Source organism: Cimex lectularius, unplaced genomic scaffold (assembly GCF_000648675.2).
Source record: "Cimex lectularius strain Harlan isolate CLEC.00 unplaced genomic scaffold, Clec_2.1 scaffold164, whole genome shotgun sequence".
NCBI lineage: Eukaryota > Metazoa > Arthropoda > Insecta > Hemiptera > Cimicidae > Cimex > Cimex lectularius.
In genome coordinates this window covers 513809-535952 of record NW_019392725.1, presented here as the reverse complement: position 1 = coordinate 535952, position 22144 = coordinate 513809, and the positions used below count along the sequence as shown (strand labels likewise).

The following is a 22144-nucleotide window of genomic DNA, read 5'->3' as shown; positions in this document are numbered from 1 at the left end:
TCATTCCAAACGGTAGTTCTACGGTGATACAAATAGTTTTTTCGCATAGAATCTTGTATCTAATTTTTTAATTTTTTTTATTATAGTGTTATGCTTTTACATTTTACATACAAGGTTAGATAATATATGTATTAATCAAATATATCGAGTAAATTATTTTTTAATGTTATTTTAAATGGGTCTTAGCGGCCTAGTTTTCCTCGATGTTTTTTTCATTAGGTAATTCCCGATAGATTTATATAAACGTGTGCAGATTAATAAACTCATAAACATAAAATAGCTTTAGATGAATTGTTTTGTAAATTTGATTTAAATTTGATTAAATCTTGACTTATTATTTTACGTTGTGATCTATGAAATAATTAAAGATTATTTAGACATCTTGAGATTTTGTAGGTTTAGAAGAACATTTTCTTTATTGTGCCAAAATTTAGATCTTTATTGAGATCATCTCCAGGACCTGGGATTTATAAACATTGTTCAAATTATACATATAGATGTAAGATGTGAAAAAATGAATTTATACAATGATAGAAATTTTAGGCTCAATCAATGTATTTTTACTCACTCAAAGTGTTTGTTTTCTGTGCAGATGTGTCAGTTTTGTGTGTCGTAAATAATCATTAATTAAAGGTAACTAAATACCACAAATTTCTACACAAGATGAAATAATTAAATATTTATTTAAAAAATTACATAAAATATCAATGGTGTATGTATACTGATATCACTAATTTGTATAAATCTGTATTTTCCTTTATTATTATAATGTATAAAACTATTTATGAGCTCACCTCCTGTCAAGCACAAATTAATTTTACTGAGAGCAGGCTGTTCATTTTATATTATTTTGTACTACATTATTTTGTACTACACTATTTTTGTTTTACATTTTTTTTCAGACTAATGTATTCTATGATAGAAAATAAATTCATTTTTTTTATATCTTAGGTTTGCAGGGGGGAAACTGAAACTATGGGGTGCATAGTTTTATTGCATTGTATCTTGGATCTTTGAAATATTTAATATTTTTATTATAGCGTTGTGTTTTAAATTCCGTATTTTTTTATGTCGAAAAGGGGTTGTTGTTAGAATGCTTGGCGCATTGACCGAGTGAATTATAAGGGCCACAAGGCGCCATATTGACTGTTTTGACGTATTTTTTATTCAGCAATGCTGGAAAATTTAATACCGTTCGATAAATGGGGTGGAATTAATTTTTCAGCTCATGAACCAAATTGGTTCATCCATAATCGATATATGAGGAAGAATGTAGAAATTCTATGGATTAAATTAGTTCATAATGTGCTTGAATAGTTGAATTTTTTTTTTTAACTTACCATGATAAATGCAAGACTAATAGGAATAATCCAGGTACGACAAGATCGTCACTTCCGACGTTCCAGCGCCTCCTGAAAGCGACGAGGCCTGGCATGGACGAAGACGAAGGTGACGAAGTCTTCCGCCGAGTCTTGTCCTAAGGGGAACACGGCGGGGAAAGCATTGAGGTCCACGTGCTGCGGACAGTTGATGATCTTCTGGAGGACGCACGCGCCGATCCGCGGCTGGCGTCAGGACGGTCTCGCAACGGATTGCTTACTGCTGGAATTGCTGTCTCCCTCCGATTGCCGGACGGCTCCCCTCCCGGCGCCACAGGGCGCTTGCGGAAAAAACCTGGCCCCCAGCACCATCTATCTGCTGGGCGGGATGATCCGGACACCCCTGTGCCACAGGCTTGGTGATCTACAAGCCTTAACCCAAGTTTAGTCGACCAAAACAAAATAAAACTACAAAATATTATTATTTTTATTTACGACCACATATTTTTATTAACATGCTTTGGCCTTTACATAAATTACATGTTTTTGTTATAGTAATGTATTGTGGTGATAGTGTAATACATTGATAGCATTGAGTAAACAACAATGAACTGATGATCAAATTCACTACTCCAAACAAATCAATAAATTATTTTAAAACAAAAATAAATTAAAAATCATTTCAACAACTATGTATTGTACATACTACATGTTTGTAATAAAACACATCTGGGGCTACTTTTTAACAGTACAGATTGGTCCACTATTTTATATATTAAATTAACCACATCGGTGAAAAATAATTTACGAATTATTAAAATTAACTAATTTTCGTGGTCCGCTTGACCAATCTTTCAATTAATTAAGGTTTTAGTTGAGATTAAACAGTCAGTGTCACGAGCGGGATGAAAAATGGCAAAAAGGAGGGAAAATTCAAAAGGTGGGGTTGAGATGGGAAGTTAGTGTCCGAGTGGATCGAGGTCACGATAGGTCAAGTGGTAGAGCAGCGGCGTATCTAGCCGAAGATCGTGGATTCGAATCTCGCTCGTGACGCTGATTTTTTTATCTCAACTAAAAACCTTAATTAATCGAAAGATATTAATTGGTCAAGCGGACAACGAAAACAAGTGAAATTAATAAGTTAAAATAAAGTATACCTTCACTAAAGCTCTCCGTGGCCAGTTCATTTGTCGCAGAGAATCAAATAGATTACACGACATTTGAAAAATGGCAAAAAGGAGAGAAAATTCAAAAGGTGGGGTTGAGATGGGAAGTTAGTGTCCGAGTGGATCGAGGTCACGATAGGTCAAGTGGTAGAGCAGCGGCGTATCTAGCCGAAGATCGTGGGTTCGAATCTCGCTCGTGACGCTGATTTTTTTATCTCAACTAAAAACTTTAATTAATTGTGTATTATTGCTTTTAGTACAATAATTTTGATATTTAATTGTTGGTTTTAGATGTTATTTATTTATTACCAATTCATTTATAAACGTCTACATACGTACCTGTTAAAGAAATTGTAAACTAACTTAGCCCTGAAGATGTTTAGAAATTGAACGAAAGCTTGGCATGAAGTTTTTCTGACTTAATACCTGATTATCACACATACAAATGAACACAAGATCATTTCATCTCTTAACTATATTTTTTAGAGTAATAATAAAATGGGAAGTTTATGGGCCGACAAACAGATGAGGTCATCGCCGGCCTTCTGCGTGTTTCCTTCTTTTTCTCTTCTTTCGCGCATGTTTTGTCTTAAACTGCAGCCATTTGAGCGTCTCGATCTGGTTACTGACTCTGATTTCAAATATATATACTACGTTGATATCCTTTACAAGCAACCCCTTCCTTTCACGCTCATAAATTACATTTTCTCTCCAGACGTCATTCACTCACCCCAGAGTACTCGATTTTCCTCAGGGCGGGGTTACATCACCCCTTCCTTTCACGCTAATAAATTACTTTTACTCTCCAGACGTCATTCACTCACCCCAGAGTACTCGATTTTCCTCAGGGCGGGGTTACATCACCCCTTCCTTTCATGCTAATAAATTACATTCATTCCAATAAATTAACAGAAAGTCAAACATAGGCACACACAAACCCACATAACAAAACTATATACATTTAAAAATCCCTATAGCCCTGAGGTACCGGAACAGCGGTCCGTGCCCGTTGCCGTGCCCCAAGACTACGCACAGGTCAGATGATATGCCAAAATATTGTCTATGTACATCAAGCCTTCTACAGTGCTCGACCGTTATTCTATCCTTACATAACGTGCACCTACGCGATTGCTTTCCGATCTGGAGGTCCCCGTGCGTTATTCTTGTATGACCTATTCGTAGTCTTGTCAGTATGGCCTTTTCCTTTTCAAACCGGTCTCCGTGGACCAGGGGCCGACTTCTTTCTTAACCTGTCACAGTTTGGCAGGGTTATTTCTATTTCTTCGAGCTCAGCGGTTTCCCCATTCTCTTTTTACAAAGTTTGAAATTAATAGTTTTAGGTCCGCTGGCGTATAGGTTAGCAAGCGTCGTGGGGCCTTCCAACGACTTTGGCCGCCCTGTCTGCTTCTTTGTTCCCGGCTATCCCTATGATTTTTTTACAGTAATAAGTAATATTTATACAGGTGAGAGTTATTTACAAAAAGAAATAATACAGTGTTTATTTTTAAAGCAGAACAACATACGCTTAAGGTTGGACACTTAGTCCATCAGCTGAGAGGCCATTAAAATATAAAGTTCCCTTCATTGTTCAAAAATTAAGTAATAAATATAAAAGCTAGACACACTGCCCTTTGTGCAGAGAAAGATTGCTCGATGTGTCCTACGTGATAGAGACGTGTCATGCCTTGGCTCCATAAAGAGAGCGTGTAGGCATGCCGCCGGATTTAAGAATGGTTTGAAGTCACGGTAGAGACTTTCATGGTCCCCTGTTCCGCTTTTTAGGGTACTTGGGAATTTTTTATGGTATATGACCGTCAAAATTTGTGCTTTGTGTTTCTGTATGAGGATGAAGGATCTACAACACGAACAACTTGCTGGTTTGTGGAGTGCTGAGAGCGAAAGCCAAATTGGTGGTCTGGAAGAAGTATAAGATCATTCTTTTTAGGCGGATTTTAGGGAATATCTTTGAGACCAGAGAGAACAGGCTAATTGGAACATAGGAAGATTATGGGCGGGTTTGCCAGGTTTATAAAAAGGATAGTTCAATTTTATCTTTTATTTTTATATTTTATCTCAACTAAAAACCTTAATTAATTGTAAAAAGGATAACGTTCGAGAATTTGCAACGCCGAAATTTTGGGAGACGGTGTTATCAAATTATACCCAATTAGCACGAATTCTATGTTTTCACGGATAATTTCATCATAAAAATTTGGAATGGTACAGAAATGAGAGTTCAAGAAAATTTGACGATTTAAAGCTGGTATCTTTTGTATTTGATTCATAATATTTTTCGTTAGATTTGGACTTAAGTCAGATTTAAATTAAATATTGCAATGCAAAGGGAAGAATCATGATAAAAGAGGGTAAATTAATTACAAATGAAGATGGAAATGTAGAATATTAAGAAAACAAATAATGCATGTTGCTTGCAATGCATATAACCAAGGCAAATAATGCAACTATTATCTGGTTGCTATCGCCCGGCAGATCCTATCAATTTTTCCTTTCTTTTCCTTATTTCAATTATTTTAATAAGAAATTGAGTCAAGGAGAGTATTGGCGATAGGTGGAAGTAGTACTATTTATCTAGGAAGCTATGCGTATCTCCTATATTTCAGAATTATAAAACTGATTTACTATTGAAACATGAAAGTTTTAACAGTAAAATTAATTTCATTAGTGTTCGTGGTCCGCTTGACCAATTAATTAAGGTTTTTAGTTGAGATAAAAAAGTCAGTGTCACGAGCGGGATTCGAACCCACGATCTTCGGTAGATATTCGCTGCTCTACCACTTGACCTATCATGACTTCGATCCACTCGGACACTAACTTCCCATCTCAAGGAAAATTCAAAAGGTGGGGTTGAGATGGAAAGTAAGTGTCCGAGTGAATCGAAGTCACTATAGCTCAAGTGGTAGAGTAGCGGCGTATCTAGCCGAAGGTCGTGGGTTCGAATCCCGCTCGTGACACTGACTTTTTTATCTCAACTAAAAACCTTCATTAATTGAAAGTAAAATTAATGATAGGAATATGCTTGGATGGAAAACGTGGCACCCAGAACGATTGAGTATAATTCTAGGCAGGTTAGGCAATGAATAATCAAAGCACGGTTGTTTCCTTTTGGAAAAAAATTATGTCCAGCGATATGAATAGAGGAGGAAAACAACTTAAAAATAAAGGGTACAAAGGATGCCGAGAGGTTGTATTGTTCTGAATCACGAAGGGGTTGGTTGCTTGTATTGCAGGTTGCCGGAAATTGCATAAGGGTTCTGATTGGAGACTCGAATGTCGACAAATTGGCGTAGGTATTTTATCGAGAGAAAACCCGATTGTTTTCCATGGTTTGAACCATGCTGTCCAAGATTTAGCCATTTTTTCACAATAGAAAACGCTGACCGTTAGTCAATAATTATTATTTTGTGACTGAACAGTCCTTAAAATTGAAATGGCCTGTAAAAAACATAAATATGTCAATCTGTAGACCTTTTTAAGATTGTTTTGCCCTGATGATGACCTTAAATAGGTCGAAAGCTTGGTAGAAAAACTGAATTTACTTTATTCTTCAAGACCATACCTTGTTCCTTAAGTTTCTGCAGGGTAGGCAAGGTGTTAACCTGAAAAAGAATCGGCGCCTTACTGTTTACCAATGCTAGACAAAGACGTTGTAGTTTCCTTCGTATTCTGTCAATGTTTTGTGAATTCAGGAAATTGTAGTTAATAACCTCAGCAGTACACGACCAAACAGTCACCACAACCTTTTTTGGGTGCAGATTTGGTTTCGGGGAGTGTTTTGGCTCTTCATCTTTGTCCAACCACTGACCTGTAGGCCTCCTGTTACCGTACAGAATCCATTTCTCATCGCACGTGATGATTTGGTGGCGCAACAGAAGAGAAGACGTGCACATTTCAAAGGTCGATTTTTCGGGCTTCGGCTAGTTCTTGTGATACCAACTTGTCGAACTTTTTTATCCGATTTTAGGTTATCAAACTCCGGATGGTGAAAAACGGCAATGAAGTGGTCAACATCGAGCTATTCTGATATTTCTCGTGCTGTCTTACGTAAATTTTCTTATCGACGTTTTGAGCAGGTCGTCGTCCACAAAGGAAGGCCTACCTCAACATTCCTTTTCTTCGAGATCGAAATCTCCAAGACGAAATCCCTGAAACCATTGCACCGTGCATTCGCTAATGCTTCACTCCCCACAAACTTAGCACTTCGCCCACGTTTTAAATTCGTACAAATAAATTTGACGAAAACCTATTTTGGACATTTTTAAATTCGCAGGTCCTCACTATTATAAAATTCAATATGAACTAAAATGTTTTGTATACAAGACAACAGTTAAAAATATTTATTATATTCCATAAATTAGATTTAGCTTTGTTTTCATAACAAGCGTGTGCGAAAATAAAATAAATTTTCAAAACCTGGATTAATTGTGCACCAACCAATATGTAAAACACGAAAGAAATAATGTTAGGTTACTTAACAATTTTAGTTTGAAATTTGGGGCAAGGTCTGGAAAATGTCTCACAAATTAATTATAATTAATTATAAAACAAAAATTCTATTATTCAGAAACAGTTAAGATCCCCGTTAATTGCTAAAAAAATTGTTGACAAATCATATAAATAATTGATTATTATTCGGTTCTAAAGCAGATTTCCCATATCTCGGTCGTTTCAGCCAATTTGACAGTTTTCTATGATCGCTCGGGCTGTTTTGCCTCAAAATTAAGCATAAATGAACCCTTCGCTCACCGTATATGTTTAGGGATCGATGTTTTGCCCCAAGGAATATTAACTACCCATCAGACGAGGGAAGAGATCTGGTAGCGATGACGTTAACTTTACACTGACATAGCATACTTTCTGTTTACGTTTTAAAATCAATATTTATTAAATGACAGAGTGAAAGAAGAAAGTATCTTTTAACAAATAAATTTACAAGGAAGAGCAACTAAAATACTAATTAATTTGTGAGTTGCAAGATGAACCAAATATTTTGACAAAAAGCCCATTTGTATATATGTCCGGCTTGTCCAATCCCTGGACCTTTACCTTACACTGATGAGCGCCGTGTCAACGCCAACCTTGCCCCCCCCCCAATTTTTACTCTTTAGTATTTTACCAATCTAAATTGTCAAATGTTCATGTTAAATAATAATTAAGAACCACAAGAACAAAAAAGCGTCAGACTTTATCATTGCTGAGAAAACTGGGTGAACAGACAAACTAAGAAACGGCCCGTCGAGAAAATGAAAAAGAAAGACAGAACGATCTCAACAAGACTGAGGATAGGCCACACGCGTCTCACCCATGGCTATCTAATGGAGGGCGGTGGATTGAGGCGATGCCTACAGTATGGTGAGCCAGTGACAGCATGTCATATACTGGTGAAATGTGAGAGATTAAAACATTACATATTAAGGTGTGGCCTACGGCCAGACAAAAATTAAATCTTGGTGCCTAACAGTGACCACCAGCTAAATTTATTGGAATATTTACGAGTAGTGAAAGTATATGACTTACCATAATCTACGCCTTTGCATACGTGCAATATGAATGTATTTATTAGCGAGAATGCTGGATAAATGAGAATAGGTCGTTCGTCAGTATATCCAAATACTTTGATTGTTATCTAGGTTTAGTTGTTTTTGGTTTGACTGAGAGGAGCGGTCATCGGCAGAATATTAAATACGCTAGTGGCCCCCTATTTTCATTTTATTTGTACATAGTATAGCAGTGTACACACGAATGAGTGTATTTATTAGCGTAATTGATGATGGATGCAAGAGTACTTTAAATAGGTATGGAATTGATGTAAATGAGAGCAGGCTATTCGTTGGAATATTTCAGTACCTCGATGACCTGTTTCTAGGCTTAGTCTTAAGGTATGAATGAAAGGAGTGGTCATCAGCAGAATATTAAATACCCTAGTGGCCCCCTATTTTCATTTTATTTGTACGTAGTATAACAGTGCACAGACGAATGAGTATATTTACTAGCGTGATTGATGATGGATGCAGGAGTACTTTAAATAAGTACAGGAATTGATGTGAATGAGAGCAGGCTATTCGTTGGAATATTTCAGTACCTCGATGGCCTGTTTCTAGGCTTAGACTTAAGGTATGAATGAAAGGAGTGGTCATAGGCAGAATATCAAGTACCCCGGTGGCCCTCGATTTATTCTTAATTGTATATATGACATGTGAGTAGACGAATGAATGTATTTATTAGCGTGTTGTAAGTAGTTATTGGCGAGTGAATGAATACTGATTGTTGGTATGTGCTGGTACGTGAAGGGTGCAGATGTGTCCAGGTCATTCAACCATAAGAGGAAAATGCTGAAATAAACTCCCCGTCGAGAGTATTGCAACACCCATAATTTTTGAGATTTTCTTGGTTTTGACCTTAATCTATACTTTGTTTATATTTATAGTAATATTATTTATTAAATGAGAGACATTAGGGATTAGACACATCGATCCACTCGGATACTAACTTCCCATTTCAACCCCACCCCATTGAAAAATGGCAAAAAGGAGGGAAAATTCAAAAGGTGGGGTTGAGATGGAAGTTAGTGTCCTAGTGGATCGAGGTCACGTTAGCTCAAGTGGTAGAGCAACGGCGTATCTAGCCGATGATCGTGAATTCGAATCCTGCTCGTGACACTGACTTTTTTATCTCAACTAAAAACCTTAATTAATTGAAATTAATTATTAACGTTTGCCAGTAAAAGAAAGAAAAAACTGAGAAATATATATTTTAATCAAGGTAATGCTGAAATCATGTGATGGCAAATATTATGAGGCAAAGGAGAAAGGAAAAGGCACATATTAAATAGTAATAATTTTATTGTTATAAAATTGAACAAAACATAAAATAACTAAGGGAATGTTTAGTGCATTGATTTTTACAAATATTATACATTTCTTATAATAACAAATATTATAAACATCTTAAATAATGTATTAATAAGAAAAAAATTAAGTGCTTACATAGTTACAAAATAATCATTTACATATACAAACACTTATTATTATTAAGAAATTATCTATGATAAATACTTTGTAAAAATAAAAATGCCAAAAAATACTTTTCCCTGATAAAGATGTTCTATCTCTTCTAATTTTAATAAACAAAAAAATTACATAAGACTAAAATTGCACAAAATATTATTTTATTAAATTGTCAATTCAAAAGATATTATAAATTGATTGGCACAATGTTCAAATCAAACAAATTGAAAATAAAATTTTAAATTTTTGCCTAGAAATTACAATTTTGACATTATACATTATAGTTAATTATCATTTATAAATATATGAAATTTTTTTTATGATATGTTGTGTTCCATAATAAGCTGCACTTGGTATATATCATATTAAAAGAAAATGTTCAATCTAGTGAATTTAGGGGTGCAATGGTAAATTGAAAAATTGCATTGTCTAAAGTTTTTATACTTCTACCAAATGGTAACATTTAAAAAGAGAAGAAAAAATGTTTAGAAAAAATTAAATTTAAATTATAAATCTATCAAGTCTTTTCTTTTGATAAATTAAAACAACTTCCTTGCAAGTTTATAGGTAATTATAAAGAAAAAATATAAATTGAAATACACAGTGGTATAAAACAACAACTGCATGTAAATAAAAATAAAAAAGTAAAGTTATTTCATTTATAACTTTTTCTCAGTGACTGAATCGCTAAGAGATTCACGAGCTATTTGCCCTCCTAGTCTAGAATTGTATCAGTCGTAATTTCAATCTACACTTTGTTCTCTTTAGTGTGAATGATCTCTGCATATTCGGTTTTCTCGTCTTCCGGTCGGACAAGGAGTGCCCTTCCCTGAGCATTCTGTTGGAGGTCGAGTTCGGCGTAGACTACACCTTCGTCACTAGGGATATTCCTGATTTCTGGGTTCAATCTGCCTTGCTCTTCCTGGCCATTTTTCTGCTACATAAGGTAATTTTGGAGTAATGATAACTGCATTGTTATAGGATAATTTTTTACATACTTCACCCTTGACTGTTACATCTTTGCTATCAGGGTCTGGCTCAGAAGCAACTTTGTCATTTTTCTTCTTGAAAACTGCCGTGAATGTCATTTTAGGCTTCTTGTGTGCATGGTGTTCAGCTGATTCTGTATCACTGCTGTAAACAATTAATCGATTCTTTTAAAAATATTTCACAAATACTTTTCAGATGAGTTTGAGAACAATATTGAAAGATCAAAATTTCCTTATTCAAGAAGATTCGCAAGGTAAATTATGAAAACAGGTTTTTCCTGGGTCACAGGAGCGCCTGTGTACACATACTTTGAATGTGTCAGGTGCCCAACTTTCAAGGAATTACAAACTAACATGAAATGGGAAGCAGATGTATGAGGAACATGTCTCGGTGACCTGGAAATACTACGTCTAATTCTACATAGGTATCTGGCTAGCGCAGAATCAAAATTGAAGTGCACAAAAAGTTGTTATGAAATATCCTGTATATGTCTCACAGATGTACCTCTGGAGGGATATCATGGAAACGGATATTGTTAGGTTAAGTAAGGTTAAGTAGGTTAAGTAAAGAAAAGAAACATCTAATGATATCAATCTGGTTCGAGTACGCAATTGGCGCCATCCTTGTCTTACTAAATGTGATCTATAGCTTGATTCCGTTCATACAAAGTAGGATTTTTAACGCACAGATTGAGTTTGTTCCAAGTTAAAATGTATAATGAAACAAAAATATTGTAGTAATTAAATATTTAAATAATTAAGTGGTGGTATTTCTATATATTTTCTCTCTTCTTAATATATATATATTTTTTTTTAATTTCGCAACATTATAGCAAAAGGAGTGGTTCTTACAACAAACTCAAATTCAAAATGGCTACATGCTATCTAGGAGGAAAGAAAGGTATCATATTCTGTGACAGCTACACAGCCAGTAGGATTGCTTCCCATCATGACTTATCCTTTCCGGTCAGGCCTTTAGGGTTAAGGTTAGGTAAAGTTAGGGTTAGCTTAGTTTTACATTCACTGCCAATGACACCAAGCTGGTGTTATGAGTCAGTTGTTTCACCAGGCCCTCAGCTGTTTCAATTGTCTTAGAAAATATTCGCCAGGTAAACAAGTCAAACTAAATAGATTTTGTACTGAAGGTGGTAAGTAGGGTTTGGGATGAGTTAGGTATTTTTAGGTAGTGTTAGTGTGTGGAATAGGTTAGGAAAGTTAGGTAAGTTTAGGTAGTATTCATGTCAGGAATAGGTTAGGAAGGTTGGGAATGGGTTAGGTAAGTTTAGGTAGTGTTAGGTAGTGTCAGGGTAAGGTTAAATTTCTCAGACAAAAAACTATGTTCTGCAGTGAATTTATTACATAAGGTTATGAGAGGAGGAGTTAGGTAAGTTTTGGTTGTTTTATGGCTGGGTTGGGTTAGGTTAGGTTAGGATAGGCTTAGAGTAACGTTAAGTGAGGTTAAGGTTTTTCATGATTAGGGCTGGGATAGGCTAGGTGGAAATGTTTTATACTTAGAATTGCTAAAGAGTTGTGGTACCAATAGTTTTATTTATCAATGTGTAAGTAATTTAATAAAAGAGTAAAATATTCAAAATATTGAAGTAAAACTTACGATTCTCCCGCTAAATGTGGTCCGCTTCTTTCTAGAAGGAAAATAAAAAACAAAAAAGTCAGAAAAAAGGTATTCTTTAATAACTTATGCATTTAAAATCAGCAATAATTTATTTAGTTACTTTAATCCGTACATTTCATTTCTTTGCTTTTTTTTACTTTTACTATATAAACAATTGTCCAAATTAAAGCTTACAACAACTTGGTATACACCAGCACTTAACTTTTTAATTAGATTATTTTGGTATCGCTACCATAAAATTGAAGCGTGAGTATACAAAGAATGCTTTAAAATTCAAAGGAAATTCAACACAAATTGCTGATGAAGGTCAAGACAATGGTTTATGATTTGTAAAAAATCTCGATTCTTTTGGAATGTCTTTTAAAAAAAGATAGGTACACCAAAGTTTTTTTTTATCACAACATTGTCTTTTTTTATTTATATAGTGTATTATATATTATAAAAATCAATATATTGTCTAATTTCTTTTTACAGTTATATACGTATAGTTTACACGGTTCTTGATAACTTCTTAATCCCTTAAAAGTGATGTTATACGACTCTTCATTTTTAAATATTTCCTATTAGAATTTCCAAAACACAACTCAATATATACATCTATTATACTTTATTCAATATACTTTACTTTGTTAAAGCAATGATATCAAGAACAGTACTTTCACATTTCTTTTCACACTGGAATGCCCAGCAGCAGTAAAAACTTTGACATGACTGCTTCAACCTGTTACACTTATATCTATATTTATGATAAATCAATGAAGCTGAAAGAAAATATAAATAAATGTATATATTTTTATTTATTCAAACTTTTAAGAAGAAACGAAACTTATAAGTAGCTGAGATTGTGCTGTAACTTTTGAAATTAGACAAATCCAAAACTAGTGTCTCAGTCTAATTTATTACAATGAGATTCTCCAGAAAAAAACTAAGAATTAAAATAAATAATCTCAAAAATATTATTTAAAAAAAACTAAGTGATTAATTATTTACACTGTGCAATAGTTATGGACATTTAGAAAAATTACACCCAAAATCAATATTGCATTGTTATGGATTTTTTTTTTTTTTTTTTTTTTTGTAGGGGAAAAGCATTGAATATTATTAAAAAAATAGTAAAAATGTTCATCCATCGTCTAAGTTTATAATTAACTAATTTATTATATTAAAAAATACATAAAATTCAGTTTCTTTTTTAAGTACACATTTAAACTAGCTTATCAAAAGATCGGAAGCGAATGTTAGAAATTTTTAAACAAGTTCGGCAGTGTAAAATTCAGAACGTCTCGAATGAGGAACTAAATGAATGATTTTTTTTTGATCAACAATGAATTTCATTATTATTTGCAATTTTTCCATTTAAACATGTAATTGTAATACTATTAATTTGTTAAGAACTTTATTTTTTTTATTTATACCAATTATATAACAAATCTATGTAAATTTATCACGAGTTTCTCACTCTAGAATCTTTACGAGCATCTTTACATTTAACTTTCACACAGACAAACAGCCAAAAAAGACTTATACACCTTAGATCTAAAATATAGTAAAACATTAAAATTTACAGAAGAAAAAAAATAGCGAAGTACTACAAATCACATTATAATACAAATTATAATTTGGTTCAAAGCCGTATTTAAGGAATGTGAACATGATGGATGTGGTTCAAAATATCGGAATGAATGTAAAGAAACATAACAAAAACTAAAGACTAAAACAAAATGAACATGAAAACATAAATTCTGTAATAATTTAAAACATAAAACTGCATTTCACTACAATTAACTTAAAGAGAAAGAGACAACGTAAAAAAATCAAAATGTCTTCTTTGGGATGTATGATACAACATACAAACATATAAAAAATATGAATTAAAACTCTTCATGTTATTGAAACATTTTTTTTCGAAATTTCCATTGTACACTATTTGAATTTGAAACAATTGACAGTCATTAATGGAATAATAAAATAAAATTGATCCCCTTTTTTTTCTAATTTTACGAAGAGTTTTAATACATAGGTACAAAACAAAAATTCGGAGGTTTCAAGTTTTCATTTTTTTTGTGTCATTTTTTATATTTTGTTTTGGACTAAATTGTTCGACTGCCCCGTGGCTCATACTGGAGTGTCTTCTTTTGGTTTTTTGAGCTCAGGACTGCTGTTGATGAATTCGGAACTGTTGTGTTGGGCAACTGGGTTTACATTTCCTTCGGGTACTTTCTCAGGTTCGTTTGTGTCGACCCCCCTAGTGGCACCTCCTGAAACGACAACCCCAAAACTTCAGCATACTAAATAGAATTAAATCAAATTGAATCAAATAGAATAAAAATACAACAAATATATATAAAACATAACAATGAAAACATTCTATGCTACCTGAATAAACACCTACTTACCCACAAAATAACGACAAAAAGTAAAAATATAAAAAGTAGGCTTATGACGAATGTTGGATGAAACAATTGAAAAATACATAAATAAAAAATAACTAAAGCGTTGAGAACTATTTATTTTAACAAGTAGCATCATAAAGAGGAAAAAGTTTAATTATTTTTTATTATAACACTAATTTACATTTTTTACTGTAGCCAAGAAAATTAGTATGAAAAATACTACAAATACATAAACAATCTACATTCCAGATACAAAATACTGTGCTCACTATAAAAATAATTGAGTGCTTGTATAATTTGTAGTTCACATTCATTTCAAACGGGAAATTTAACGTAAAAATACCCAAACAATGTTGTTAAATAAAATTGATAAACAAATTTGTTTTGCTCAAAACACAACTGATTGGTCAATTTGGTTGAAGCAAAGACAGTTTGAGTAAAGGTTCAAGTGAGGAAAAACCACACTGGCCAAGTCAAACTTTTAATTTCAGTCTGCTCCAGTCACAATCAATCATTGCTCTGTGTTTTTACAAAAAATTTAACAAATTTAAAATGAAAGATTAGAAGCGATAAGTCATAACTGACAAATTTGTATATAAAATTTCACAGGAGATGGACGCACAGATATGTAGACAAATTTCTTTCGGATTTATTTGTGGAGATACTGCTTTATTCCCCTTAAAAGTTACTTTTTTTTATTATATTTTTATTGGGGTTCGCAACAGAAGAGATATCAACCCCTAGGGTGTTGGGTTAAAAAGAAAAAAAAAAAAGACAACAACTTTGGTATGTTGGTTCAAATTCAGGTCTGCTGGATTTGAACCCAACACATTTACCTTACAGTGATGAGTGCCATGTCAACGCCTATACCATTCTGGCTACTGACACCTCTACTGTACATGTGTACTCAAAATGGCTACTGACAATTTCAATTTAGAGTGCAGTATTAGCCACTGGAATAAAACATGAACACAATATTCCATTTTTTCATCTCAAGACATAACCTGTACACGAAAAATGAGACTTCACTAAGTTCACAAATGACTAAAACATTTTTGATTGTAGTGTCATTGGCAGTCGTAGGACTGAATTAACCTGGCGTGTTTTGGGCCTAGCGGAAACTTTCTTCAAGTTGGAAAAAGGAAGGTGAAAAAAAGGAAATATCAAAAAGGAAAATTCTATAAACAATAGCGTCCAAATCCTGTCTATCTACAAAGAAGTTAAAGGTAATAGAAATTCAAGATTTACCATCAGAAAGAAAACTGTAGATTCGCTAAAACGTAAGTTTATAAATAAATTATTTTCTTTATTTATATGGCAATGAAAAAGAAGCAAATTGAAACATTCTTCCTCCATCAAAAGGTTAAAAATCCACCTTAGAACAACAGCTTAAAAAGTATTTTTCTGGTTGGTATTAAAAATTTTCTTTTAGACTAGTATAGAATTATTTTCTCAGGTAAATTACTGTGTTTATTGTGCTTTTGTTTAGTACCTAGGTAATTCAAAACTTATTATATTTTGTTGATATATATTTTTGTTTATAGTGTCATTTCTTAAGTGCATTCCACGTTGCAGGCTGAATCAAGCCGAAGACCAGACAAAATTGTAATCGGATGCTCAGTTTGTTATTTTATTTCCTAACTTTCATGATGGCTGTATCAGAACTAAATATTTTACTTCTAATTGAAACTTCACAGTGTGAAATGCCAAAGACATACATATAGAAAATCCCCAGCAAGAATGGTCAGGTGAATTTCATCATTTAACAAAAAAACAAAGAACCGACTGCAAAATAAATGTTGGCAAACTTTCTGCCAAAACAATTAATTGCCTGGTAATGCTGAAGATATAATACCAATCTGACGTTTACCTAAGTTTGGCTGAGGTGGAGTTGGAGGCAAACAATGGAAAAAATTATGAGATCCTTTAAACATTAAGATCTATTTCAATTAATATACATTACATTGCAGGATTAGGACCGGCCAAGGAACATTTTTTGTGGCAACAAAAACTGTAAAAAACCCTGTAAAGAAAACTGATTAAAAATAAGCCCTTTGAATAAGAATGTAGGCACAGGACAGAGACAAAAGTTCATTAAAGGATCTCTCATAAATGGCAAAACTATATAAACCTTGGACGTATTAGGACTAGAAAGTTAGTAGTCCAGCTACTGTGGCACTGCATACTCTATAGGCATATGTACAGACTCAGAAAAGCACAAACAAGCAGAACTTCCTTGGCAATATCTGCACAGATTTGTAATGCACTGAGTGCATGCACCTCCAGAATCTGAAGCGTCCAGTCAGCAGTCCTACTATGATTCTAGTCCTTACATGTCAAAAAATGCTGATTCTGGAATAGTCATTTAATGAACTTTCTTCATTCCTAGAATAAACTCCCATGAACCTGCGACATATCCTTAACCCTGTGTCTGAAGGGATGCCCTAAATGGCAAATTGGTATGGCGAAAAAAGAGTTCAGGGCCATTAGGCCTCCTCAACAAACTTTCCCTGTCTAATTAATTGACCTCCTCATTGTCCTGGAGCCCAAACAAGCGTAATTTGGCTGTTATCAGCCTTGTCTGACAGGGTGTTTTTTTTTTAACAACGGATACCAGGAACTGGAAGAGTTTCCCCCGAGCACTGCAGCTGTTCAGCTTATTGTACTTTATCCCTGGCTCCATTTTTGGGGGGCTCGCAACACGAGTGTGAATTTGATCCCCCTGTGTGCTGATGTTCTTCCATCGAAGAAACTCATGTTTGAAGTGAATTGGGACCAAATTCAGGGTTACTGAGATCTGATCCCACCCCTTCCATTGATGAACGCCATGTCAATTTCTTTCAATCGCGGCCACCGGTCTCCTTAGGCATCAGAAAAAAGTCCAGAGGAGACGGTGGGGATTGAACCTATGACCGCGGGATCTACTAGCTGAGAGTCTGACACCTTTAACCACTCGGCTACTGCGGCCCCCCAGTTGCAAACTGCTCTGGAGTTAACTACCGATAAAGTGCCTTTAGAGCTGTTCTTATTAGTTTTGTTGTTAGTTTCTGCAATGGTCTTTTAATGAACTTTGTGCAGCTGTATATCCTGGAATATAATCTCATTGAACCGAAGACTTATACTTTATTTTATTAAGTTTATGGCAATTCAGTATGCTGCTAAAGGGTCCAGGGCCAATAGGTGTCCTTGTTGAAATTTCTCTGCCTAATTTATCGACCTCCCCCTTGCCCTCACCCAAGCACCTCTGCACTTTACTATCGCCTTTTGTACCAGTACACAAAATAACAAGATAATTTCAAAACAAACATGTTTGATTCATCTCGCTCAGCCCGCACAGAATTTTTTCAGTTCAAACTCCGTTGCAGAATGGTTTGCACTGAAATTGTCTGGCTCCATCTGCAGTCTGAAAAGCACCTTACCAAATTCATATAAAAATGCAATAATACTGCAAAATAAATCACCTATATTTTTTATAATGATCAAATAATAAAGTTATGATTGTAAAGTGCACTGCTTAAAACCTAAAGTGTAAATTAAAATCTAAAAGCCACAGGCAGAAAAAATAATGCTGAAAATTTTGAACCGTAATAATAATAAAATAAAATAAATCATTTTAATTTATTGTGCATACAAATAATAATAACATTATAAATAATAATTTATGAAAAGCATAAAAATAGTAAAAAAAAAGAAAAAACACTGATCAAAGCCTTGCACATATTGAATCATAATACACTTAAGAAAAAATGCCAACGTTTCTATGTGCAAAAAAAACTTAAACAGCCCATGATTATGTAAAAATGTCAAAACTATCAAAAATAAAAAAGTGCAAAAAAATCCCATTCTGATAACACAGAAAATTTTAAAATGACGGTACCTTCTGCAAGTGTGTACTTCGTATTGCACCTATTGTACGCTAGAAGAAACATTACAGTTAGTCATATCGGTAATAACAGGTTTTATAAAATTATTTTCAAAACTAACTACATCTATCTACAGCCTGTTTCTAACTGTGTGTGCCGCGTATGGATAACTCAAGTCGTCTCAAAACCTATATTAAACGAAAAAAGGAAGATTTTTGAATGACACTTGTTCTTTTCAAAACAGTTAGAACTTCATTAAAGTCAACAAGAAGGGAGTCGTGCTGTTTAGAAGAGGAGATAATACAAGAGGGAGTAACTTTCAAAAGTTACAAAACAGCAACTTTTGAACTGTCTCCCATTTTGATTAATGTCCTTCATCAATTAAAAATCTAAATTAATACTAAAATTACTAAATAATTGTTATATTAAATTATTCTCTAATTGAAAACAGCGTTTAAGTTAATTAAGTTCCATTCACACATTGATTCTTTGACCACTATTTGAAATATGTTATATTAACAAAATGATTGTGACACTATTATTTTCTATATGCAGGGTGGGCCCAAAGAAAACAAAGGTACTTTTTTTTTTAATTTTATTTATTTATTTTTTTAATAAGAATTATTCCCAAATAGCATCATATCTCAAAATACGTTTAGAAAAAACTCTTCGAGCATTAAATTTTGAGTAGGATGAGACCAACCATATATTTTTATCTGAAATCTTTGCCGAGATATAATTTGTTTAATATAATAACCACTTAAAAAAAAAAAAAAATAAGAAAGATTTTCAGCATTAACAATTCAAATGTTATAGGAAAATTATTCTGTAAAATGAGACCATGGTGTTGGTTTAGACTAATTATTATTACTTAATGTTTATTAATTTTACAAACACTCTGGATCATGGTATGGTCCTAAAAAAGAAAGCAAATTTAATTGCTATTGCCAAACTTTTAAGGTGATCATCAGGGCAAATCAATCATAAATATGTCAACAGATTGACATATTTAAGATTTTAATTTCAAATTTCCTTGAAGAACGACTCAGTCCCAACATTGACAACAACATGTACTATATATTTAATGCTACATGCTACATAATGTAGACATATTTGTGATTGTTTTGCCTGATGATGACCTTTTTTTTTTTTTTTTTTTTTTTTTTTGGCGTTATGAACTATGCATATTAGCCATGTGACAAATTCGTATATGTGTGTTCAAATTTGGGGGGTTATTGGGAAAAAAGGGCCAGGGGCAACGGTGGGAATCGAACCCACGACCGCGGCGTGAGAGTCTCTCATGCTAACCACTCGGCTACCGCGGTCCCCTGATGATGACCTTAAAATAGGTCGAATGCTTGATAGAAACAACTGAATTTGCTTTCTTCTTCAAGACCATACCTTGATGCAGAGTGTTCCTTAAATTTCTGCAGGGTTGACATGGTGTTATCCTGAAGAAGAATCTGCCCCTAACAGTTTACCAATGCTGGAAAAAGATGTTACAGTTTCCCATGCATTTAGTCAATTTCTTGGCAGTATTTCTCAGCTTTAATGGTTTCACTATAATTCAGGAAATTATAGTGAACAACCCAACAGTACATGACCAAACAGTCACCGTAACCTTTTCTGGGTGCAAATTTTGTTTTGGGAAGGCACTTCATCCTTGTCCAACCACTGATCAATACATTTCCTGTTATTGTACAGAATTGATTTCTCATCGCATGATTTGTGATGATTTGATTGAAAAATGGATCATTTTTGTGACGCAAGACAAGAAAAAAACCCCCGCTGTTTTTAGAGGTTTTGGCGTTTTTCAAAAAGAAGACTTCATTTGAGGACCTTTGTTTATAGGGACATTTTTGTTCAGCATGAAATTTCCCATAAATCCTCAAAGTACCTTTGTTTCGTTTGGGCCCACCCTGTTTAACAGGTATAAATTATTTTTTTCTAATTTGTGTATTGCTTCAAACTGACACTTAAGAATATTTAGAAAATTGTCTGTTGTAAGTGTCAATTTGAATAATAACCTACAGATGGGAGGGAAATAAGGGGGACGGGGATGCAAACAAAACGTCCACCACATGCTTTATCTAACAAGAAGCGATCCGCTAAGACCATGCGCTAAACTTGCCTTCAGTCCATCTGAGTTGTGGCACTCGTTTTGTTCCCTTCTCCATGGAGAATATGCGAAAGAGAAATGAATAAGAAAAAAGAGACAAGAGAACATTTGTGATTGTTTTGTTCTTTTCTTGAGATTTAGAAAAGGAAAATTGATTGCAGTTTATGATTATAATTTACATCTCCAAAGAAGACACTTGTAATATATTTTTGACATAACACTTTTTTAAAAATATTAAAATAATACAATTAAACTTCTACAATATGTAAAAATAGTAAGAAGCTATTGTCTAAAATATTGTTCAACCATCTTACACCGACCATATTTTTGAACCACATACACCATTAGCATGCAAGCAGACAAATAAAATTGAAAATAATCAAAAGCATTTACGTTTAGAAAAACGTCTTCCTTTTGTTCTTGGCACGATGGCTCATCTGGTACTCAATTCATTGTTGATTGGTTAATTTTAAAATTTCTCAAGCGGGTTTTTACACATTTATATTTACAATACTTAATTTGTATTAAGAGGCAAAGTCAGAAGGAAATAATTTAGAGATAAACTGCCTTACCTGCAAAACACCACCTGCCTTTGGCGCGAGCAAACACGAGAATAGCTGTAAGTGTCAGAATCACAAGGATTGCAATTACGATACCAAATATTGTTGCGACTCCAAGTTCCAGCACTAAAACAAAAAAAACAAAAAATCGCATTGTTAATTTTTTTCATTCTTTAACCAAAACATGTACAGATGTATAACAACTTACTTTTTGGTTCAGGATTTGTTGATATTTTAACAGTGTAAGTCTGTTCACCGTATTTGTTGAGCGCAACCACCTTGTAACTTCTCATGACATCCTCCTTCTCGAGATTTGTAACAACCATTACAGATTCCCAATAGCCCATACCCTGTAATTTGAACATTTAGAGGCATTCAGAAAAAATTTTGATAGAATAGATTTTTTAGAATTTACCTTATCGACTTTTTCAGTCGCTGGTGTAAGATGGAACCTCTGAGTCGAGTCCATGTCACCCTCGTGAATCTTCTCGTCATCAATAATCCAATAAAATGTAGGTTTCGGGTTGGCCATGATAACTGCTGAAATTTTTCCCTCTTCACCTTCGACGAGGCCGAAATGCTCGATGGGTTCAGTCCTCGGTTTAGGTCCGACTGGAATTTTCCAATTAGCCTTTCTTACGACTGGTCTTTTATAAACACATCTACTTACATCTGACTCTGATTTGTTGCATAGTGGTGTTCGGTCCGTTCTGTAGAAGTGGGTGGCCGGCTACGCACTTTAACGCCTTTCCATTGTCACTTGCAAGTACCGTTCGTGTCATGTTCTGAGTTACTGTGTAAAGATGTTTGTTGTTAACATCGACTGTATTCAACTGGGATAAGCCGGTTGTAATTTTTTCATCCCCTAAAAAAAAGTGGAATTAAAAATTTAAATTGATATATAATTACCTACAAGTACAACAATCACTTACCTATGTACCAGGAGATATTAGCTGCTGGTCTTCCATTTTCAACTTTACAGGTTGCATACATCTCTTCATTTTCTGAAAAGGAATCTTTCTCCCTGTTTCCTTTAATGCTTAAACTTGGCACTAAAGGTTTCTCTATAAAAACAAA

General features: G+C 33.9%; 2 protein-coding genes across 8 annotated transcripts in view; both read right to left on the bottom strand.

Annotated features, from left to right (window-relative positions):
• LOC106669327 (sn1-specific diacylglycerol lipase alpha) overlaps positions 1-1610 on the bottom strand; it is a 100405-nt gene extending 98795 nt beyond the window's left edge. For 2 of the 4 annotated variants that reach the window (XM_024226715.1, XM_024226716.1), the window contains exon 1: positions 1341-1610. In XM_024226715.1, coding sequence (XP_024082483.1) covers positions 1341-1435 — 95 coding nt within the window. In that variant the 5' untranslated portion in view covers positions 1436-1610. The remainder of the gene's footprint in view (positions 1-1340) is intronic. The other 2 variants (XM_014398745.2, XM_014398736.2) reach the window with 1 other exon arrangement.
• Positions 1611-9579: 7969 nt separating this feature from the next.
• Positions 9580-22144, bottom strand: part of LOC106669224 (fasciclin-3) — a 243594-nt gene continuing 231029 nt past the window's right edge. Inside the window, exons 4-11 of one of the 4 annotated variants that reach the window (XM_014398547.2) lie at positions 22000-22131; positions 21738-21932; positions 21483-21679; positions 21276-21417; positions 21080-21193; positions 12112-12142; positions 10509-10644; positions 9580-10447 (exon numbers count right to left, since the gene is read on the bottom strand). In XM_014398547.2, coding sequence (XP_014254033.1) covers positions 10259-10447; positions 10509-10644; positions 12112-12142; positions 21080-21193; positions 21276-21417; positions 21483-21679; positions 21738-21932; positions 22000-22131 — 1136 coding nt within the window. In that variant the 3' untranslated portion in view covers positions 9580-10258. Of the gene's footprint in view, positions 10448-10508; positions 10645-12111; positions 12143-14201; positions 14391-18402; positions 18442-21079; positions 21194-21275; positions 21418-21482; positions 21680-21737; positions 21933-21999; positions 22132-22144 lie in introns of those variants that run through there. The other 3 variants (XM_014398556.2, XM_014398563.2, XM_014398573.2) reach the window with 3 other exon arrangements.